This window comes from Stegodyphus dumicola, chromosome 2, assembly GCF_044657685.1.
Source record: "Stegodyphus dumicola isolate Sdum_Otavi_A_Nest chromosome 2, ASM4465768v1".
In the NCBI taxonomy this organism is placed as follows: Eukaryota; Metazoa; Arthropoda; class Arachnida; order Araneae; family Eresidae; genus Stegodyphus; species Stegodyphus dumicola.
The window spans coordinates 143557012-143577487 of NC_140769.1; the positions used below are offsets into that span (position 1 = coordinate 143557012).

At 34.3% G+C, this 20476-nt stretch overlaps 1 protein-coding gene across 2 annotated transcripts in view; it reads right to left on the reverse strand.

Annotated features, from left to right (window-relative positions):
• The window catches only part of mbc (dedicator of cytokinesis protein myoblast city), a 252717-nt gene that overhangs the window by 115696 nt on the left and 116545 nt on the right, over positions 1-20476 (reverse strand). For both annotated transcript variants that reach the window (XM_085811171.1, XM_085811170.1), the window contains exons 13-15: positions 18030-18241; positions 4906-5030; positions 3116-3214 (exon numbers count right to left, since the gene is read on the reverse strand). In XM_085811171.1, the coding sequence (XP_085667297.1) occupies positions 3116-3214; positions 4906-5030; positions 18030-18241 (436 nt within the window). The remainder of the gene's footprint in view (positions 1-3115; positions 3215-4905; positions 5031-18029; positions 18242-20476) is intronic.

The window sequence follows — 20476 nt, forward strand, 5'->3', positions numbered from 1 at the left end:
GTTAATTTATTTCATTATTTAAGTTCTCAGCATTTCAACATATGTGTATTTATTCTTATTTAATTATTGCAAACATAGATAATGAATCTCTGAAAATTTTTCATTTTAGATAAATCTCTCCTTTTAGATATATAGTCAGCTATGTTTTTAAATTAATTTTGAGATTATGTGATTAGCAAGTATAATTTGTTAGCCCACAACTTTTCAGACCATTGAGTTTAAAATTAAATGCATTTCATTGTTGGTTAATTTACATTTTACACAACAAGCAAGCTTGTAAAAACATCACCTATGGTGACTATGTCAAAAATGAAAAATATGATTAAAAAAAAAAAAAAAAAAAAAGAGGCTAAAGAAAATTTATTAATCTAAAATTTCAATCCAAAGACTTTTTATTAACTTCTAGTAGCGTTATTAATCGTATTTCACATGCATAAGATGTAATGGTGAAATTTGCATAATGATTAAATTTAGAAACTTACTGCAGGCATTTTTATAAAAAGTGAATTTATTTATTTTTCATTCAAGACCATAAACACTACTTTCAAAGTGATTTCGTTGGTACACATATCAATTTACATTTGTCCCCCTTCTTTCAGCAATAAAATATTTTGATGCATCTCGACAAAAGTTACAAATAAAGTTTTAAAAAAATTACTGGCAGATGATATTCTGGTATGTAATAAGACGAGTGGTAAGACAAGAATTAAATGTATAGTAAGTAATCCAGATTTCAACCTTTCTCATTTATATTAAAAATATTTCTATATTATCTGTTTGTTTGCAAATTTTGATTTTCTGTATTAATTAAAAACAAGAAAATGTGGTTTTCTATAAATTATTATATTTTTAAAACAAGTTGATGTTTGTGTCTGACTAGAACTGGAACTATCAAAATCGTAGCGAATAAAAATAAATATATATTTTTAAATTTGAATTTATAACAAATTGAATTTATTAAACATTATTACTTTCCCCTAACATTTATAGGGGTCTATATTAGATAGTAAAATTAAAGAGTCCTTTGTATGTAGCACTGTTTAAAATATTTTCTTGAATTCCATATCCACTTTATATATACAGTCTAACATTTAAAAAACATACTTTTGTAATTGATGTAAAATTAAAGAAATGTACTTTTTAAATGTATGATGGTTTGAATTGATTTCATATTTATTTATTATCTTTCACATTATGTTATTGAAATTTTGTGTACATTCCCTGTACATTTATAAATTTGCGGATATTTAACTGCATTTTTATGCATTTAATTATTTTATTACTTTTTAGTATTCATAAATTTCTGCAAATAGATAATTGAACTATGAAAATACGTAGTGCAAGCAAAACAGAAGCTGTAGCTATTAAAAACTCCACTGGGTCCAAGTGAGATTTTAGAAATTTATAGAAGACACATTTTTAAGAATATAAGATTGATGTTTCTAGAATGCTCTGTTAGTTCTTTTCTCCCTTTCTGACGAGAATACTATTCACCAATATAAGAAGTTTCCGCTGAATTTAGAATAAAATTTAGACTGTATATAAATTAAAATGTTCAAATTTAATGAAATGTCATATTTCTCATTAAAAATATTATACTTCGCATTTAGAACTACAGAAAGGCCTTCCTAATGTGGTGGATATGTTTTTGTGCAGCAAGTAGTTGTCGATAACAAGACACCAAATCAATGACACTTCATCTTGCTTTAAACTTTATCGAAATTTAAATCATTTTGTATAAACTGATCCATAATTTTCGCTATGGTGGCTAAGCTTTTTTTATTTTTTATTTTTTTAGAAAATCTGCTGAAAGTTTCTTTTGCTCTTCATCCTCAGAAATACTAATTTTGTCATCCTCATGCACTTGTCATTCGACTAATCCTTTAAGATTGTCACTGGAAAGAATTTTCATCAGTTGTAAATTGCAATAATACTTCAATATCCTGTGCATTTATATTATGCAACCCTATTTAATTTGGTAGCTTGATTATTTCATCAACATCAACAACAGATTTTCCTACGTCAAAATCTTTACTGAGCTCTTGCATTACATGCTTCCACACTACTTTCACACATTTATCAGTCACTTCATTCTAGGAAAAACTGATGTTGTCTACAGCATCCATTCCAAAAATCTCTAATGGATTGTTTATGTTCCCCACTGCTTTTAGCAATTAGTTGTCAGAATGTTTACCACAGATAATAAGTTTAAAAGTTTGATATTATGCCTTTCTCCAGTAGATGAATTAACAAAGTTGTGTTCGGTGGCAGGAAAACTACTTCTACTGGAATGCATCCTGTTAAGTCAGATGAATGCACTAGATGGCTAGGACCATTATCAGTAAAAAATAAAGCTTTCAAATCTAGTTTTCTTAGATTTGCAGTAGAATTTAACAAAGGACCAAAAATGTTCAGGAAACTAATTCTTGTTAATTTTTATAGTAATTCAAGATTTTTCTTCCACATTACTGCTAAAGACGATTTTGGAATTCCCTTCAATGCTGTTGGGGTTTTGAAATGACAAACACACACTGGTTTTAATTCAAAGTGTTCTTAATTGTTACCACCCAGATGTGTTAAAACCATCTTTTTCAGCTTTAAATCTTGAGCCAACCCTGAAGTATCGATATTACATGTGATTCCAGGGAATTTCAAGACTACTGCATAAAGCAGCGGTTTTAATTTAAAGTTTCTATTATTGTTATGATCAGTAGAAGTGCTAAAAGATCCTTTTCATCTTCAAAACCTAAGCAAAACTCAGCAATGCATGCGATTTCGGGAAATCCCAATACTATTGCATAATACTGAAACAGCAATAAACAGAGCAACATTAAATGAGGTCTTACTCTATAATAATATTGTAATACTTGTCTTATTATTTTGCAACATTTGTAAATGTTAAAACATTGTTATAGTTGTCCTTTAGCAATTTAAAATTAGGATACCATTTTTTCTGCAAACTCGCAGGTGGTATTATTAGTAACATATGAGCAGATACAACTACCTCTTTTCTTCTACAATATTAAAAAAAAAAAAAAAAAAAAAAAAAAAAAAAAAAAAAAAAAAAAAGAGAGAGAGAGAGAGAGAAAAGAAAGAAAGAAAAAGAAATAATTACCTTTATTGTTTCCATCCATTTGGGTTTATCTTCATGATAATAAATTACACTTTTGTACTCATCAATAGTGTCCATGCCACAGCCCAAACTTATCACATTCTAAAAGGAAAAATAACATTTTTAATATTTTTTTTCACTTTATATACATTGACAGAATCATTAAGAACATATATAATGATAGAAAAACAATAAATCCCTAACATTTGATGCGATGCTAGAAAAATTAACAAAGCTGTGAGATTTCTTAAAAAGGTCATTTTAATTTTATATCCTCTTTGAACAGACAAAGACTTTTCAAAACATTCCCGATTACAGTGCATTACATGTATACGGACTGTAGACATTTTATTCATGCTAAAATAACTATATAAATACAGTCACATACCAATGATAAATATATTTTGAAGACAATTAAAATTAGTATTACATTTATCAAGAAAAAGAACACGCGTTATTAACATGTAGGACCATCTTTAGCCCTCAAAACTGCCAGCACCTGGCATGGCATTCACTCCACAAGGTGCTGATATGCAGTCTAAGGTATCTGGTACCAAATGCTCACCAGCTGGTCCTGCAACTCCCGCACATTACAAGGGGTAGCGTGGCAGCACAAATTTGGTTTTCCAGGTGGGACCACAAATGCTCAATATCAGGTGAATTTGGAGGTGAAAGTCACTGGAAGGTTCCTCGAACCACTCCCTGATGATTCGACCTTTAAGACATGGTGCATTATCCTGTTGGAAAACAACATCTCCGCCAGAAATACTGTCGTCATAAATAGGTGAACCTGGTCTGCAACGATGTTTATGTAGCGCACAGATGTCAGGGATTGTTCTATGGGGATTATGGGTTCTAACATGCTCCATGTAAACTTTGCCCACACCATAATATCCCCGCCACTGAGCTTATCATTATCATAGTTTTTCGATGACTGTAAACATGTCTTTGGAACCGTCCTGGTTAACAATGGTGAATAAATTGTGTTTTGATTCTTCATCGAGTGTTGCCATCAATTACTCCTAATCCATGAACCTGTAGAATGCTACAATTTCTGTCAGAAGTGAATTTGTGAGTGAATACCAGTAGCCTGCTTACAAGAGAAAGTCATGGTGGAGAAATGAAGGCTTTGATGGACATATTAATAGCTGTAGAAGCCGGACTGGAAGTGATAAAAGCCAGTCAGGAAGAGATGAATGTTGAGATCACGGTGGGACAAGAAAAGTTAGTGAGCGAAATAAAATTGGGTGAAGAAGGAATAAAAGACAGACAAGAAAAAAATGCAAGAGCAACTCCAACAGATGGTAGGGAAGCAAAACAAGATTAGATATTACACCGTGGAGCTTAAACAGAAAATTGGAGCCAAAGCATAAGATATTAAAATGACAGTAGCAGCATCTGAAGAATCAGTGGATGAAGAGATGAAGGAAGTAGCTGGTGAGGTGTCCGAGAAAGATAAACAAATGAAGGATGAAACATTTAACGAGGTTGAAGAAACATAATGATAAGATGAAGAAATAAAGGATGAGAAATAAGCTTTTGATTGTCAGGTGCCTGAAGTGGAAATGGAAGAAAGTGATAATACTGTTTGTAAAGATAATAATAAAAAAAAAGGTTAGTAAATTTCTAGATAAGTAGGAACTGTAGACTTTAAAAGCACTTTAACAAATTATACAAGATTCAACTCAAATTTTAAAAAGAGAAGGTAAAATGAAATGTAAAATTTTCTATAGAACAATAATAAATTAGAAATTTTAAAATCTCTCACAATGAACTTAACAAAAATATATTACTTTGATTAACTGGCCTTTTTCATTTACAGCTCTGACGGAAACTTCAATATTTCGATCAGATGATTTGGCTCCTTTAGTAAATTCCCCATGTGATATAGTTAAGTATAAGTCATTGCGTACATCACCTGTAATTTCCATAATATGGGTTAAAGCAAAAACTTCTTTCAAAAGTAATTAAGAACAAAAACTGAATTATAAAACTTATAACATTATAATACTACTAAAAAAAAGCATTATTTTTTTATACTGTAACTTTTATTTCATATTAAAGTTAAAGATACTGGACTGATTCATTAAAAACAGCCAACTTCAAATAATGATGGAAACAACTGATGAAGGCATACAAGAAGTAACTGCTGAAACCCCAGTGCCAGTAAATATGTGACTGATAAGCTGTATTAGTCATTCGACTGTGAGTTGAGCCCAGTGTTGCAATTAGCCATCAAATGGGACCACGAACTCCAGACCATTGGAAATGATTTTTGTTTAAGAGTTTAAACTGAGTTATTTTAAAACTTCTGCAGCAAACAGTATTAATACGGTGTTTGGACTACGCATGACTACTAAATGCACCATTCACCGCTGGTTGAAGTTTCATGCAACAAGTATGTTGTTAGAAGATGCATACATAGAGATGGAACCAAAATCATTTTCAAGCAATTTTCTGAGATAAACTGTGAATTACATGCCTGTATGATGGTCAAGAAACTTAATGTCTACTGCTCCACAGCCCTTAGAAATTTAACTGTATGAGGGAAGGTGAAGTCTCATTATAAATTTCATTATTGTTCAAGGAGCTTTTCCTCAGTAAAAGGTAAATATTAAAAACTGGGTGATTTGGTGATCTACTATGAAACAAGGAGATAGGATGAAAAATTGGGAAATCTGGCAGGTATGCCAGTCCTATGAACAAGGAATATCAGATAAAGCCGTACCCCTCCTTCGTGCTCAGAAATACGTGTGAAGTAATTTTGCATCAGACTGTTAACAGCATTTCAAAGGGATCCAAAATGACAAATTGTCACAGAGCTGTTCAGTGATTGGATACAGACAACTGCGCAGAGCATTTTACAAAACCACCTGCCATCCTTAAAAAGTGCTTTTGCTTGTATGGTGGACACAGGTTTCTTATGTGTCCAGGAAGGAACTTGTGTTTCTTAAGTGGTTGTGGACACAGGTTCCACAGGTTCTTCACAGGTATGGTGGACACAGGCTATTCACCTTATCTTCCTCAGACGAGGTAAAACTACGAATTTCGACTGTTACTGAGCTGAACTACACAAAATGAATCAACTTCATCAGAAGCAGACAGCAGTTGTGAACATACATTATCTTGGTGCTGTAAGACAATACTTAAACCCATGTGTCAAAGAAATCCAGCTAACCATACATGACCTAGGTTGTGAAACCATTCCTCATCCACCATATTCACCAGACTTAGTTCATTATCACTATTTTCACAAATTGGACAACTTTTCAATTCAAGTTTCAAAATTAGTGATGTCTATGAAAGTTCTTAAGCCATAGATAGGATTCACAGCTTGGCAGAATACTGGATACCCAGGATGACTATTTTGATTATGGTATTTTTGTTAAGGTTTTGCATGGATACTGGCTACCTGTTTGTTATTTCAAATGCAATATTTATTACCTTCTTTACCTATCAAATATACAGCATCAGATTTGCTATAGTTGACATCCATTAATTTTCATTTGATTCTAGTATCATTTAACCCATTTTATAACTTCTAAAATTAAAAATTCGTAAATCATTACATTTATAGGATATCCACAATGTGCTTCTTTAATGTGAAATAACCAATCCAAAATATTAATGGATACATAATAGGGTGTAGATGTGATTTTTATATCAGATTTCATATATTGTGATCTGCTTATGCCCTGAGTATTAGTAAAGTAAAAGATATATTAGCCAAATTTCAAGATTGGATAATATTTAGGGGTTGCACATACTGATCACTTTTATTTCAAACTAGTAAAATAACTAATACTTGAAGTGCTTCGTAATAAAGAGTTTCTTGTGTATTTCTTTCATCTTTTGTGGGTAACTGAACTTTAATATGGTGTAATATTTTGTTATTTATCAAATAACTATATTTATTGTTGAAGTGGCAACACCATATTTGTATTATGTAACTGTTGCTCAGCAACGCAAGAAATTGTTTTAAGATTAGAATTCTGAAGTTTGACCAGCTAGTAGACATATGAAAATTTTGCCACTTAAGATTTGTATACAAATTATCTATCTCCGCAAACTAAAAATAAAATTTATGTTTTACTAAGAAGATTATCTGTTTTGTCAATTACTGCAAAATACATTACAATGGAAATGAAAAAGGAATTTTGCTGCTACAAAAGGTGCCTAGCGGTGAGTTTTTAGGAGCTCAGCTCCCTTCAAAGGAATAAGTACCTTTAATTTTTGTTTACCATCCTAAGGAAATGAAAGAAACACTTGGATGCTACTAAATTTACAAGTATTAAACTACAGGAAGTGTGGTGGAATGCAAATATCCCAGTTACGACAGAGGAGAATAGCCAAGCTTGTAAAAAGAATATCAAAATCTGGTAAATGCGTGAAAGCAAATGTGAAACCGCAGATTTGGAAAGATGATCTCATTGAGTTATTTGACTTTTCCTAGCTGTAGTTGACTGCTGTAGTCGTGCCAAGGGAGATAAGAATCTTTGTATTATACCGTAGCGTAAGGTTAATTTGCTTCACACATGTTACTGTCGATCGACGCATAGATGACAACCTTTTATGGTTTGTTTAACAATAAACTTAAAGAAGTAAACAATTCTTGATTATATTACATTATAGGTATAAGCATGAATAGGTAAGTCCGGCATTGTCTCCGCCGGATGAGAAAAACAATCTCTGCATAACGAAAGAAAATGGCGACCGCCCTTCCACCAAAAAAAAGATCAGACCATCCAGTCCGACAACGCGGGTGCAAAGTTCCCTTCGGCCCCTCGTCTTCTTGTTCCCTTTTTCTCCTTGTTTTTTTTTATTCCTTCCACCCAACAAACCACCTGCTTCGTCGTACTAATTATTCCACTGGCTAGGCTTTTCCTTCTACTTCTCGGGTTATGGGCATTACATGCCCCCACCAAGATGCAGATTTGCCTCTTAAGGCTAATTTTCACAACAGGTTCAACAGAACCGTTCAGCGTTCATTAGCAATAATGTAAAGTTCATTAGATACACAACACAGCGTTCATTATAAGCAATTCTGAATTTGTCAGAATCACAGTTCACAGGTTTATTAGTTGACAAACTTGATTTCATACAAAATGTCAAAGTTCTTGATGGCTAACATGGATACTGAAAATTTTCAGCCCCTACCCGACCAGGTGCAGGGGGTACTTATAAACAAAAACTGATCAGGATACAAAAAGTCTTCTTACCTTTTTTTTTTTTTTTTTGCTTAACAAATACAAATATTACACTAAACATAACTGCATAAATACATTATACATTAGACAAACATTTTTATTTATTTATTTATTTTTTTTTTACCAACACCATTTAAACAAATTATCTCGAAAAGTATTTTAAGGACAAGATTTAAGAACCTCTGAATATCTGTGGTTATTTTCTTTTTTAAATATTACTATTATTCATCTCAATCGTGACAATGTGTCTGTGGTCCGATGTTGTACTCCTGGACGATAAGTGATTCTTAAATTCCATCTTTGCAAAGAGAGAGCCCAACGCATTAATTTTGGACTCCTAGGTGTAATTTCGGTGAGATATTTTAAAGGATTATGGTTCGTAATGATTTCCACAATTCCCCCGAAAATCCCCTTTTCTTGAGCCCAAATAAAACCGCCCAAGCCTCCTTTTCTATGCCTGCCCAATTTTTCTGAGCCCCAGAAAATTTTTGGGATGCAAAAGCTATTGGTTTAAAATGCCCTTGTGTGTCTCTCTGAGTCAGACAACAACCGACGACGATATCTCATGCATCCGAATGCACCTGAAATGGTAAATTAAAGTCAGACGTCACCTGACACAGCATATCTTTGAACTTCAGGAAAGCCGCATCTTCAGCTTGACCCCACCGTAAATTATTTGGCGCATTCTTTTTCGTTAAATCTGTCAAAGGTCCAGCTATCTCGGCATATATGTGCGATAAAATCCCATGAGACCCAATACCGAACAGACTCCCTTTTTATTCGTGGGCCTTTCTAGCACTTTAATTGCTGCAATCTTACTAGGATCTGCGCTGTGTTTGTGTTTGCTGTTTCCTATCTTATATCCTAGGTAATCTATTTCCTTAGCTGCAAAACCACACTTACTGAGCCTGACAGAAAATTTTAACTGTTCCAGTATCTTAAGGATCGTTTCTAGATGCTGCAGGTGTTCTTCAAACATGTTTGAAAAAATTATAATATCATCCATATATGCTTGGGTGAAATCGCTGTACCGGAAAAGAACCTTATTCATTTCTCTTTGAAAGGTACCTGACGCTCCTGCCAAACCAAAGGGCATGATGTTCCTCTGAAACGTCCCATTGTGAGTTGAAAACGCTGTTAGTGATTTACTAGATTCATCCATTCCGATTTGCCAGTATCCTCTGCGCATATCTAAACTGGATAGCCATTTTGAATGCCCAGCCACATATATTAATTCATGCATATCCTTCATAGGAAATGCTGGCACTCTAGTCATCGAATTCAAAGCCCTGAAATTAACGCATATCCTGACTGTTGCGTCTTGACCACACACACAACCGGATGGGCTATGTCCGCTTCCAATGGTTCAATGAGACCCAGCTCTAGAAGTTCCTTGACTTGTTTGTCCACCTCCTTGCGATAAGCCATTGGAATGCCATAACAATGAGGTTTTTTTTCTGTCTACTCCCGGCATAAGATCAATTTTATGTTGTCTTACTCTAGCAGGTTGAACATGTCTCAAAAATAAGTTCTTGTACTTTCCTAACAGTAGTTTTAGATCATTAATCTTCTTGATGTTAAGATTAGTGGTACTTAGATTATTTAACATACTTTCAAAACTACTATCCTGGTCTAAAGTAGAGGGAATATTGTCTATCTCCCCGAACTCCTCCCTGTCAAACATTACATTGATTGCATTTGGACAATGAATTTCCTTATTTTATTTTGATGTACAAGCTTAATGCTCCTGTCTGCCAGTTCTACTAAAAAAGAGTGTGGGGTTTTCCTTTCCTTTATCACGGCAGGACTCTGCCATCGAGCATATAATTTGTTGCTAGAATCAGGTATGAGGACTACAACCCTATCTCCTATTTCAAAAGTTTTACTCGAAGAACGCAAATTATAATATTGTGCCATTCTACTTTGTTGGATTTCACTCATAAGATCAGCTTGCTTTGCAGCACGTTTCAACCGCTCCTTCAAATCTTGCAAATATTTATGAACTGGCTTCAGATCGAATTTCAATTCGTCATGCTCCCCTAACCACGTAGATTTTAAAATAGATAACAGTCCTTGTGTCGGTCTACCATACAACAGTTGGAAATGTGATACCCCTGTAGTACTGTTGGGTATTTCCCTGTATACCCATAATGCATATGGTATTTGGACATGCCAAGCTCGACCTTCATCTCTAATAATATGATGCAACATACATTTCAAAGTCTGATTAAACCTTTCAACTAAACCATTTAACTGAGGGTACATGCGTGTCGAAAATCTCAGATTGGATCCAAATCTTTTCTCAAATTCCCGTGTTAAGTGTGCGTTAAAATTGGTACCATTATCTGACACAATTACATTAGCAATTCCAGTCCTGGAGAAAATCTGCAGCAATGCGTCGCAAGTAGTTTTTGCCATCAGACTGGTTAATGGCACTGCCTCGGCCCCTCTAGTATGCTGATCCACCAAGCACAAAATATATTTATGCCCCTTTGAACTAGGAGGAACTATAGATCCGATTAAATCTACATTGACAACCTGAAAAGGTAACCCTGGTCTTGCTACTGGAGTAATTGGCACTCTGTCCTTCACTTTCACTGGCTTTGTTAATTAACAACTTTCACATGATTCGCAAAACTCCTGAACATCTTTTTTCATGTTTTCCCAATAAAAAGAAAAACAAATCCTCTCTAATGTTTTTTTAATTCCCGTGTGTCCTCCAAACACTGAAGCATGCACGAGCTCTAGAATTTCATTCCTTTTGCATTTAGGGACAACTAATTGCTCTGCACTTTGTCCCAAAATCTTGTTTCGATGAAAAAGAAAATCGTCCCTTACAAAATAATTTGATTTATCCGTTTTTGCTCTTTCCCACATTTTAGACAAGTCAGTGCAATCTTTCTGCTGCTGACGAAACTCCGCTGTCTGAGATAAATTAGTTGTTTTCTCCTCTAAGGGCACTCCGACATCTGGGATAGCAGCTACGTGGCTTTGAATGTCTGTTTCTAACTCACCCTGAGGTGTTTCTGCCTTTCTCCCGTCCGAGGAACCCTTCGATTTGTAGAACAAACCACTGCTACTTCTCCGTTGAACTGTCGATCTTTACAAGTGTTTTCGTCCCGTAACATATATAACACCTGTGGGGGTAATAAAACATCTTCAACTAAAGATTTCGCCACCGCGCAAAGTATCTCCTGATGCACATTTGTACCCTTTCCATTAATTAGTGCTAAAGGTAATTTTACTATCTCACACCTTCTCGGCGGTCCAAAAATCCCCTTCAAATAAATGGCTGATCCGCTTCCAGATCTAAAATTTAGAATTATACTTTCCTTTACAACCGTTATCTCACTGCCAGAATCGATTAATCCGTTACTTATCCGACCGTTTACACTAAACTGCACTCTATCCAATTTGCATAATTCATCTTCTATTGATTGTCTAGAAATTTCCTTTCCAAAATGTCCCGCTTTGGCAACAACTCTATTCTCTTGAGTTTCGCTAACCTCTCTACCATCTACTGCACTGACTCTGTTCACTTTCGCAAATCTGCCCTTCGTATTTTTATTTTGAGGGCAATCACGCTTAAAATGTTCTCTTGACTCGCATTTGTAACTTGTGAAATTTTTTTGAGGAGAGTTTATTTTGCCTCTATTTGACACTGTTGAAGCCTCCTTATCTGGGCCAAGTTTATAGCTTTCTTTTGGCTTTACTTTAATTCTCTCTCATGACAGTCCCTCTTTAATATCATTCTCTTTCCTATAACCCTTAGAGTAAGATTTCTCCGTTGCCGAAAAAAAAGTATCGCATTCTCTCGCTAACTCCTTTGGTTTTCACCAATTTTCACCTTCCTTAATACCAATATGAGTAGCAGTTTCCGTATCGAGCGTTTCCATTAATCTGTCTGCAACTACTAACTGATTGATAGTTTTCAGATCCGTCGCGCCCCTCAGTTTGCAGTAATAACTCCACATAGAATTTAATCTTGTAGCAAACTTTAAAAAATTTTCATCCCGGTTCCTTTTAGCCCATTTTAAATTTTCCAGACAAGCCTTAAGTGATGGTTCGTATTCCCAAAGCACTATGGTTTTTAAAGCCTCATAATCCTCGTACTGTTTTTCCTCTAAATAAGTTAAAAGATGTGCAGCCTTGTCTCCTCATAAACACATTAACACCTTAGATTTTAAATTATCTGCTACTTTCTCACTCCCAAGGGCCTTTTCTAAACTGTTAAAAAAATAATTCCAGCCTTCTGACCCTGCCAGAACCCTCACCGTCAGCAATTTTATAGTTTTCACAATTTCATCCAAACTTTTAACTCTGGGACTCATTGTCGAATCCAACGGACCTTCCGAATTTAGACTCCGGTTTTCTGCTTCAAGTCTTAATATTTCTAATGCTATTCGTTTGCTTTCTATGCATAACCACCCTACGGCTAGCTCCACATTTTCTTTCTCTTTCCTCTCAGAAAAGATCGACGTTAACAGCTCTTTAACTACATCTTCTTCGTAATTTTTACTTCCCAGAATTATATTTTTTAATTCGATCATTTTTCAATTATCCGAGACCTCTTCCTCTAATCGGCCAGAAGTACAAGGCCGGCTTTCTTTCCTTTCATTAAATATGCCATAATGAAATATTAAAGCAATATTCAAAGCAATAAAACCAGACACTCCACTGATAATTACTATAACATAAGTCTACAAATACAGCCACTTATTTTTGTAAAATAGATATGAAAATTCACCCAGTTATTCTAAAAAATTATTTTACCTACTAAAATTTAAATATACAAGCACATACGCACTCTAATCAATTATCTGAACTTTTACATACTTTATGAGTTGATAAAAAAAATGACATCTGTCAGTTAAATCTTACAACAATCCTTTTAACAAATTTTAGTACTTTACCTCAGAATAACTTTACATTTGATATGAAACAGTAATAAAACAGTAAATAGTATTTGAAGCAAGGAAAATATCACTAAAAGTTATTCTTCACTAAATACACAGTTCCCTAAATTATTCATACGACAAAAACACATACAAAAATTTACATACATAAAATATACATAACACTTAAATTCTACCGATCTTCCAGCATTTCCCAAAACCAGAATTTCAATTAACCTGTGTTATGATACCCCAAAACTTTTGTATCCTGATGCAGAATAATTTTAAACTTAAAGAAAAGTAATTTAACCTCAGATTAAATATTCTCCTACAATTTGCTTTACAATCTTGCACCTTTTAGCAGTACCCAAACAAAAAAATAAAATACCCTGCATCCAATCGAACAGAGAACTTAAAAAAAATCAGTACTCATCCCTGTGATGAGCACTTGTTCCCACCGCTGCCACCATTGTAGTTGACTGCTGTAGTTGTGCCGAGGGAGATAAGAATCATTGTATTATATCATAGCGTGGGGTTCATTTGCTTCACACATGTTACAGTCGATCGACGCTTCGACGAAAACCTTTTATGGTTTGTTTAACAATAAACTTTAATAAGTACACAATTCTTGATTATATTACATTATAGGTACAAGCATGAATAGGTAAAATCGGCATTGTCTCAGCCGGGTGAGAAAGAAGAAATTTCAGCCGGATGAGAAAAACAATCTCTGCATAACGAAAGAAAATGGCGACCACCCTTCCACCAAAAAAAAGATCGGACCGTCCCGTCCGACAATACGGGTGCAAAGTTCCCTTTGCCCCCTCGTCTTCTTGTTCCCTTTTTCTCCTTGTTTTTTTTTTTTTTTATTCCTTCCGTCCAACAAACCACCTGCTCCGTCATGCTAATTATTCAGCTGGATAGGCTTTTCCTTCTCCTTCTCAGGTTATGGGCATTACACTAGCAATATATGATGGATATGACTAGTGTATCACAAGAATATAAAGAAATTTTAGGTCACAAATAGGAGATCATACGAATTTGTCATTAAGTGGAGTAGATAAAGTTTTTACCTTGAAAATACAAAGCACATATACAGAAGAAGACCAAAAATGATTCATATAAGAATAAACATTACAAGCTATTTGTAAAATAAATTAGATACTTATACCGAAAGACTCATCTCCATCATCGCCAGCACCTAGTGATGAAGAGGCCTAGTTTTCGCCTCCAGCAATGAAAAAAATTACATTCAAGTCCTAGTTTAAATCTCTTGATCAGATACTCACATCTACTTGAGACTGAGCTATATTCGACAAGCAAGGACTTCATTTATAGAAACTACAAACAACCTTAGATATGAGGTTTAAAAAATTCCCGTATCTCCAGCTACCATTTACCGAGCTTGAATGATCAAGAAAAACAAAATGAAGAAAATCGGAGAGTGACTCTTTGAAAATCCTCCTCATCTGGTCTTGCACTGGAATAGTATATTGTTGCCCTCAGTTGCCCATGGGAGTGACAAAACATTGGAAGACGTAGTTTCAGTTCTAAGGGACTGGCAAAAATTTTGAGCATTTGCTTGGTGTACCTGTTGCCCTGAAAGGCACTGGTGAGCAGATGGCTGAAGCAGTTCTTAGAAAAGTGGACCGATTTGAGCTTTGCGACAATATCATTGGTAAGTCTTTTGATACTACAGTATCTAATACAGGAATGACCCAAGAGGCATGTATCAGAATTCAATGAGAATTCGGATGAACATTGTTATGGTTGGCTTGCCATCATCACACCCATGAACTAATACTGAAAGGAATATTCTGGCATGCCATCAAATGGTCCTGACATCCAGATTTTTTGGAAGAAGTCTGTGGGCTTCATTTGATAAGAAGTCATATATGACAATGCTGGATGAAGTTCTGTTAAGTCTATCTAAAAGAACAATGAATGAAAATGGTTAATTGTTAACTACATCCAAAATGTCCTAAAAGACAGAAGTCATCCAAGAGAAGACTAAAAAGATTTATTACAACTCTCATTTCTCTACCTAGGAGGCTGGACTCAAAACAACTTCAGTTGCAGGAACCAAGGGGCTCTGCATCAAGCAAGATGGATGGCAAAGGCAATATATGCAGTTAAAACTGTCCTCTTCATTAAACAGTTGAATATTCCTCAATGAAAATGACTTCGGTTTTGGCACGAAGCAATTGTAAGTTGATGGGTTCCGAGGATATGCTATAGTTTCTAAGCACTTACCTACTTGCAAATGGAAAAAAAAAAGGGGGGGTCTCACAGTTGCTAAGAGACACCTTTGGTATCTGTCAGAAAAAAACATAGGATTGGCTTTTTGAACGAATGTATTATTCAAGATAATAAACAAAATATGACTGAAAATTTAGACACCAAACCTGCAAAGAAAAAGTAAATAAATCGATTAGAGATTAAAAAACCTAGTTTTTGAAGAAAAAGATCTCAGCCATTTTATTAATAATACAACAAAGACTTATTCGAGATCTACACTGTGATAGAATACTGCAGATATTCTCTAGGAAGCCATGTGAATGCTCTTAAGGTGATCAATGAAGCCGCAGAAAGAGTTCGAAGTTGATTAACATAATGTGTTCAGAGTTGACTAATAAAACATCAATGAAAGTTGATTAATATTGGGAGCAAAAATAAGCCTCCAATGTTTGAAAAAAAATTGCATTACCAGGAAATTATGGTCAAAATTGTCTGATATAAAACGTTATATCGTAAGGCTGAACATGTGATAACAACATAACATTGAAATATTAGTAATTTTGTCATCCCCATTATATATATATATATTTTTTGTGCAAAAATGTCAAGCTGAACGAGGGCCATTTGCGGGACTTTTGATTTACTTTTTCATTTTGAAGAAATCTGCAGCTGAAGTGCATCAATTGCTTGTAGAAGCATATGGTGAGGCTGCCTTAAGTGACAGAAGTTGTTGCAAATGGTTTCAAAGGTTAAAGAACGGTGAATTGAAAGTCAAAATCAAAGAATGGAGCAGAAGGACGAATGTGTGCGAAGATACAGAACTGGAAGCAGCATTGGATGAAGATTCAATGTCAAATGCAAGTAGAACTTGCACTTACATTAGGAGTGATTCAACAAGCAATTTCACATCATTTCAAACCATTGGGAATGATTCAAAAGCAAGGAAATTGGGTTCCATATGAGCTGAAGGTGAGAAACTTTGAATGCTAAGTTTTTCGCGTGAAATGCTGCTTGCCATAAACAAAAGGGTTTTTTTGCATCATACAGTCATTAGTGATAAAAAAAAAATGGATCCACTACGATATCTTATAAAAGAGGAAATCATGGAGACCACAAGGCCATGCTTCAATATTTACAGTCAAGCCAAATATTCATGGAACAAAAATGATACAGTGTATAAGGTGGGATCAACTAGGTATCACGTATTATGTGTTCCTCAAACTGAACAAAACCATTGCTGTGCTCTCTACCGAACAGAATTGATGAGATTGAGCTCAGCACTCTAAGGAAAATGTGCCCATTACTACTCCACACATGACAAAATTATTCTTCTGCATGATAATGCTCCTCCACAGGTTGCGACACTAGTCAAAACCCACTCAGTAACACTCAAATGAGAAGTTTTTCCCATGACATTGTATTCACCAGACACTGCTCCTGATTATTATTTGTTTTGATTGATGATGCATGGCTTGTCTAAGCAGCACTTTACATCATATGAGGATACCAAAAATTGGGTTGATTTGTGGATAGCTTCAAAAGATGAAGCATTCTACGACACGGGTACCAGAATGCTGCCAGAAAGATGGGCAAAAACAGTGGCTAGCGATGGGCAATATTTTGAATCAAACATAATGTACTTTCCTTCACTGCCTAATATTTGATAAAAAATGGCAGAGACTTATTTGTACTCTCATTATCACACATATTTTGCCTATCATTCTACCTATTAACCTTAATGTCTAGTTTAAATATTATAAAGTTTGTGATTTCCAGTTTTCCCAATAAAGTAATTAACATTGGAAAAACAAAACCAATCAAAGTGTGCAACTTCTAAATATTACCTGATTTACTTGAAATTGGCATGTATATCTTTTACATCACTGAGCCTTGGGAGCATTAAAATTTTCATTTTATTTTTTACCTTACAAAATGAAACATAATAATGTACAACCTAGGTGTTTCAAGTACTAGAAACTGCAAGCTGTATCCATAGTTTTGAACGTTTTGTGGAATAGTTAAAGGTCCCATGAAACTCTTGACAATATTTTTTTTCCCACCGATGGATCAGACACGGAAGACTAATCTCACTGTTACCTGCATTTGCCATATCATACAACATTCCAACAGAAACAAGGGAGAAGGGAGGAAGCGGAGAAAATGCTTGATTTTCTGTCTGGGGGGGGGGCAAGAGAATTTTAAGGATATCATATGAAATTTTAAAAGGTGTGCATCATAGGAACATATTTTCCTGAAACAAGCACAAACAAAACAAAATTTTTAATTTACATTAATACTAAATAATCACATTAATTAAAACATGCAGTATCAAAGCTAAATTAATCAAAAAATTTCTCTCTATTAAAAAATTGCTTAAAATATTTAGTTGCAACTCTTACTAAATCTACTTGTGGCTTTTCAGTTTTCTAAGCTCTAAAATGCGATTCCTTATTGACATGAAATTCTGCTATCTCTAGCATATATGTTTAACACTTTTTTAATTCTTTTCATTGCTATTAGACAGGTCAAGTGGATGCAGTTCTTTTACAAGAAGTATACTTTTGGGGGGGGAGATACCTGGTAAAATCACTTCAGGAAATCCCATCTTTCGAGCAACAGCTGTCGATGGAGTAATCAGATGAGGATATTCTTCTTTCACTTGCCTGATGTCCCCATGCAATAATTTCAAACACACCCACAGACCCTGGCCTTTATGCTCCTTCTGAGTGACTTCTTTGGATGCCAAGACTTTACGCAGTAAATTATCGATGAAATCTCGTTCGTTACATCTGAAAGGTATATTGGAAATGTAATCTACAAAAGATTCAAAACTATTACATTTCGAGCTGAGATAATAAACACACATTTAAAGGGAAAAGTTAAAAAAGTTAATTTAAAGACAAGATGCTAAATAACTAAGTTTTATTTTTACTATACTAAAATTAAATGAAATAATTGGCTTCAGGATAATAAATACTTTATTCCCATGAAACAAGACAATCATGTATCACATTAAATACATACAGGAGAATGAAATAGGAGCCATTTTAATAGGAGAATGAAATTCCCTGACTTTCCCAGGTTTTCCAGGTGTGTTTTACAAAAATTCCAGTCTATTCGCATAATGCACGTTGGCTGTGCTAAGAGGTAAATTAATTATTGTATAACTTGAGAACACACACATTTGCCAAATACATATAACTTATATATATATAATCCTCAAAGTATTACTATTTTAACTATAATAGGAATTGTTTTCTCCACTGAAGATTGAGATTAGAAGCTGCCCAACCTGGATTTAAAAAAGTCTTTTTTGCAGACATTTTGCAGCTTAATGAAAGAAAGAAATATATTTAATAATATTTAAAAATAAATTCAGGTATTTTATATTTATTCAGCAACATACATAAGCAAAAAATATGCGCATTAAACTTCGTGATGGTATGTCATTATACTGCTAGAATTAATTTCAGGATTATGCCAGTGAAAATGTCCTGAAATTTGAAAGCATTATTTACTAATAATAAATAAATTGAGAGGGAAGAAGCAACATTAAATGACACGAATAACATAAAAATAAAGATAATTACTTAAAAATTGAATTAGAATAATCAAGGTATTTTAGCAAATATAGTTATATTTAATGGTTAGCCTAGACGACTGATTACTATTTTTTTATTTTACTGCAAAATGACACATAAGGCATTTATTAAAAAGAAAAGATTTAAAAGATTTTGCGGTAAAATCCTAGTATACACTAAGGCCTTGGCACGATTTTGAAAATTGTCGCCAACACCAAAATGACCTGTTTACTGCTCATCATAATGTCGGCAAATCCCATGTGTACCATACATGGAGGTTATTCTAACCAAAGAACATCTATGTAAAGAAGGAAAGGTTCCACAGATGTAATGCTATTACGCCGCTAGAAAGCAGAGGGAAAATTCGCCAAGGGATTTGGCGATGGAACCTGGCAGCCAGAATTTCCTCTTCGCGATGTGTACAGGAAATTGAGGAATGCATGTTAAAAAGAAACATTCTTTGATAAAACGTTTCTTCTTTGATTTTTTGCAATAATTTAAACACGGATTTTCGTAGTTTTCTTCCCTACAAATAACTTATCCATTAATTAATTTACCGTAATTTCCGGAAGAAAGGCCGCATCAGCGTAAATGCCGCACTCGAGAAAAATGGCGGGGAAAAAATAAAATTACACAGAAACGCCGCAATAGATTAAATCGCGCGTGACATCGTCGTGGGCCGTATAGATGCAAAATCTCAACCTAAGTCCTGATATATTACATACCAGTTAAGAAAAATTTATGAAATAAAACCATAACTCAAAAATAAATTAAAGGTAAGAAATGTGGAAAGTATATTTAGCTTCACATATATACTTGTATTTACCCTCTAAAGAAATCCATATTTTTAATACTCAGACTATATTATAAAAAAATGTTGCAACAACAAAATATTAACTTTGGATGAAAAACGGAAATTTTAAATTTTACTTACAAAAGGAATTACAGCAAACTATACATCATATGAAGGCATCAAAATCTTATTCTTCACTATCTGAATTAAAAGGATTTAGTAAATCCTGATCTAAGTCCAAGTCTCCCAGATCGTCACATTCATCCTCTTGGTTTACAGTCTCTTTATCTAAGGATATAATTTCAGCTTCTTTGAACCCTGTTATTATTGACGATGTTTTTACCGATTTCCACACACTTCCTACCCACTTTGCAACTTCTTCATAAGACGCTCTACACATTTTATCGCTTTTGGTATACATATGCAATCCTTCACTCATCCAACACTCCCACCGCTTTCGGATTTCAGCTTTGAAGGATTTATTACCTGATAAATCTAACTGTTGTAAGATTTTTGTCAAACCATCAGGAATTATTGCTTCGGTCGTAGACAATTTCTGACATCTGGTTTTCACTGACTCAAGTAAATGAGCACGCATGGAATCCATTATCAATAACCCTTTTGGTTGGAAAAAAGATCCCATACGACAC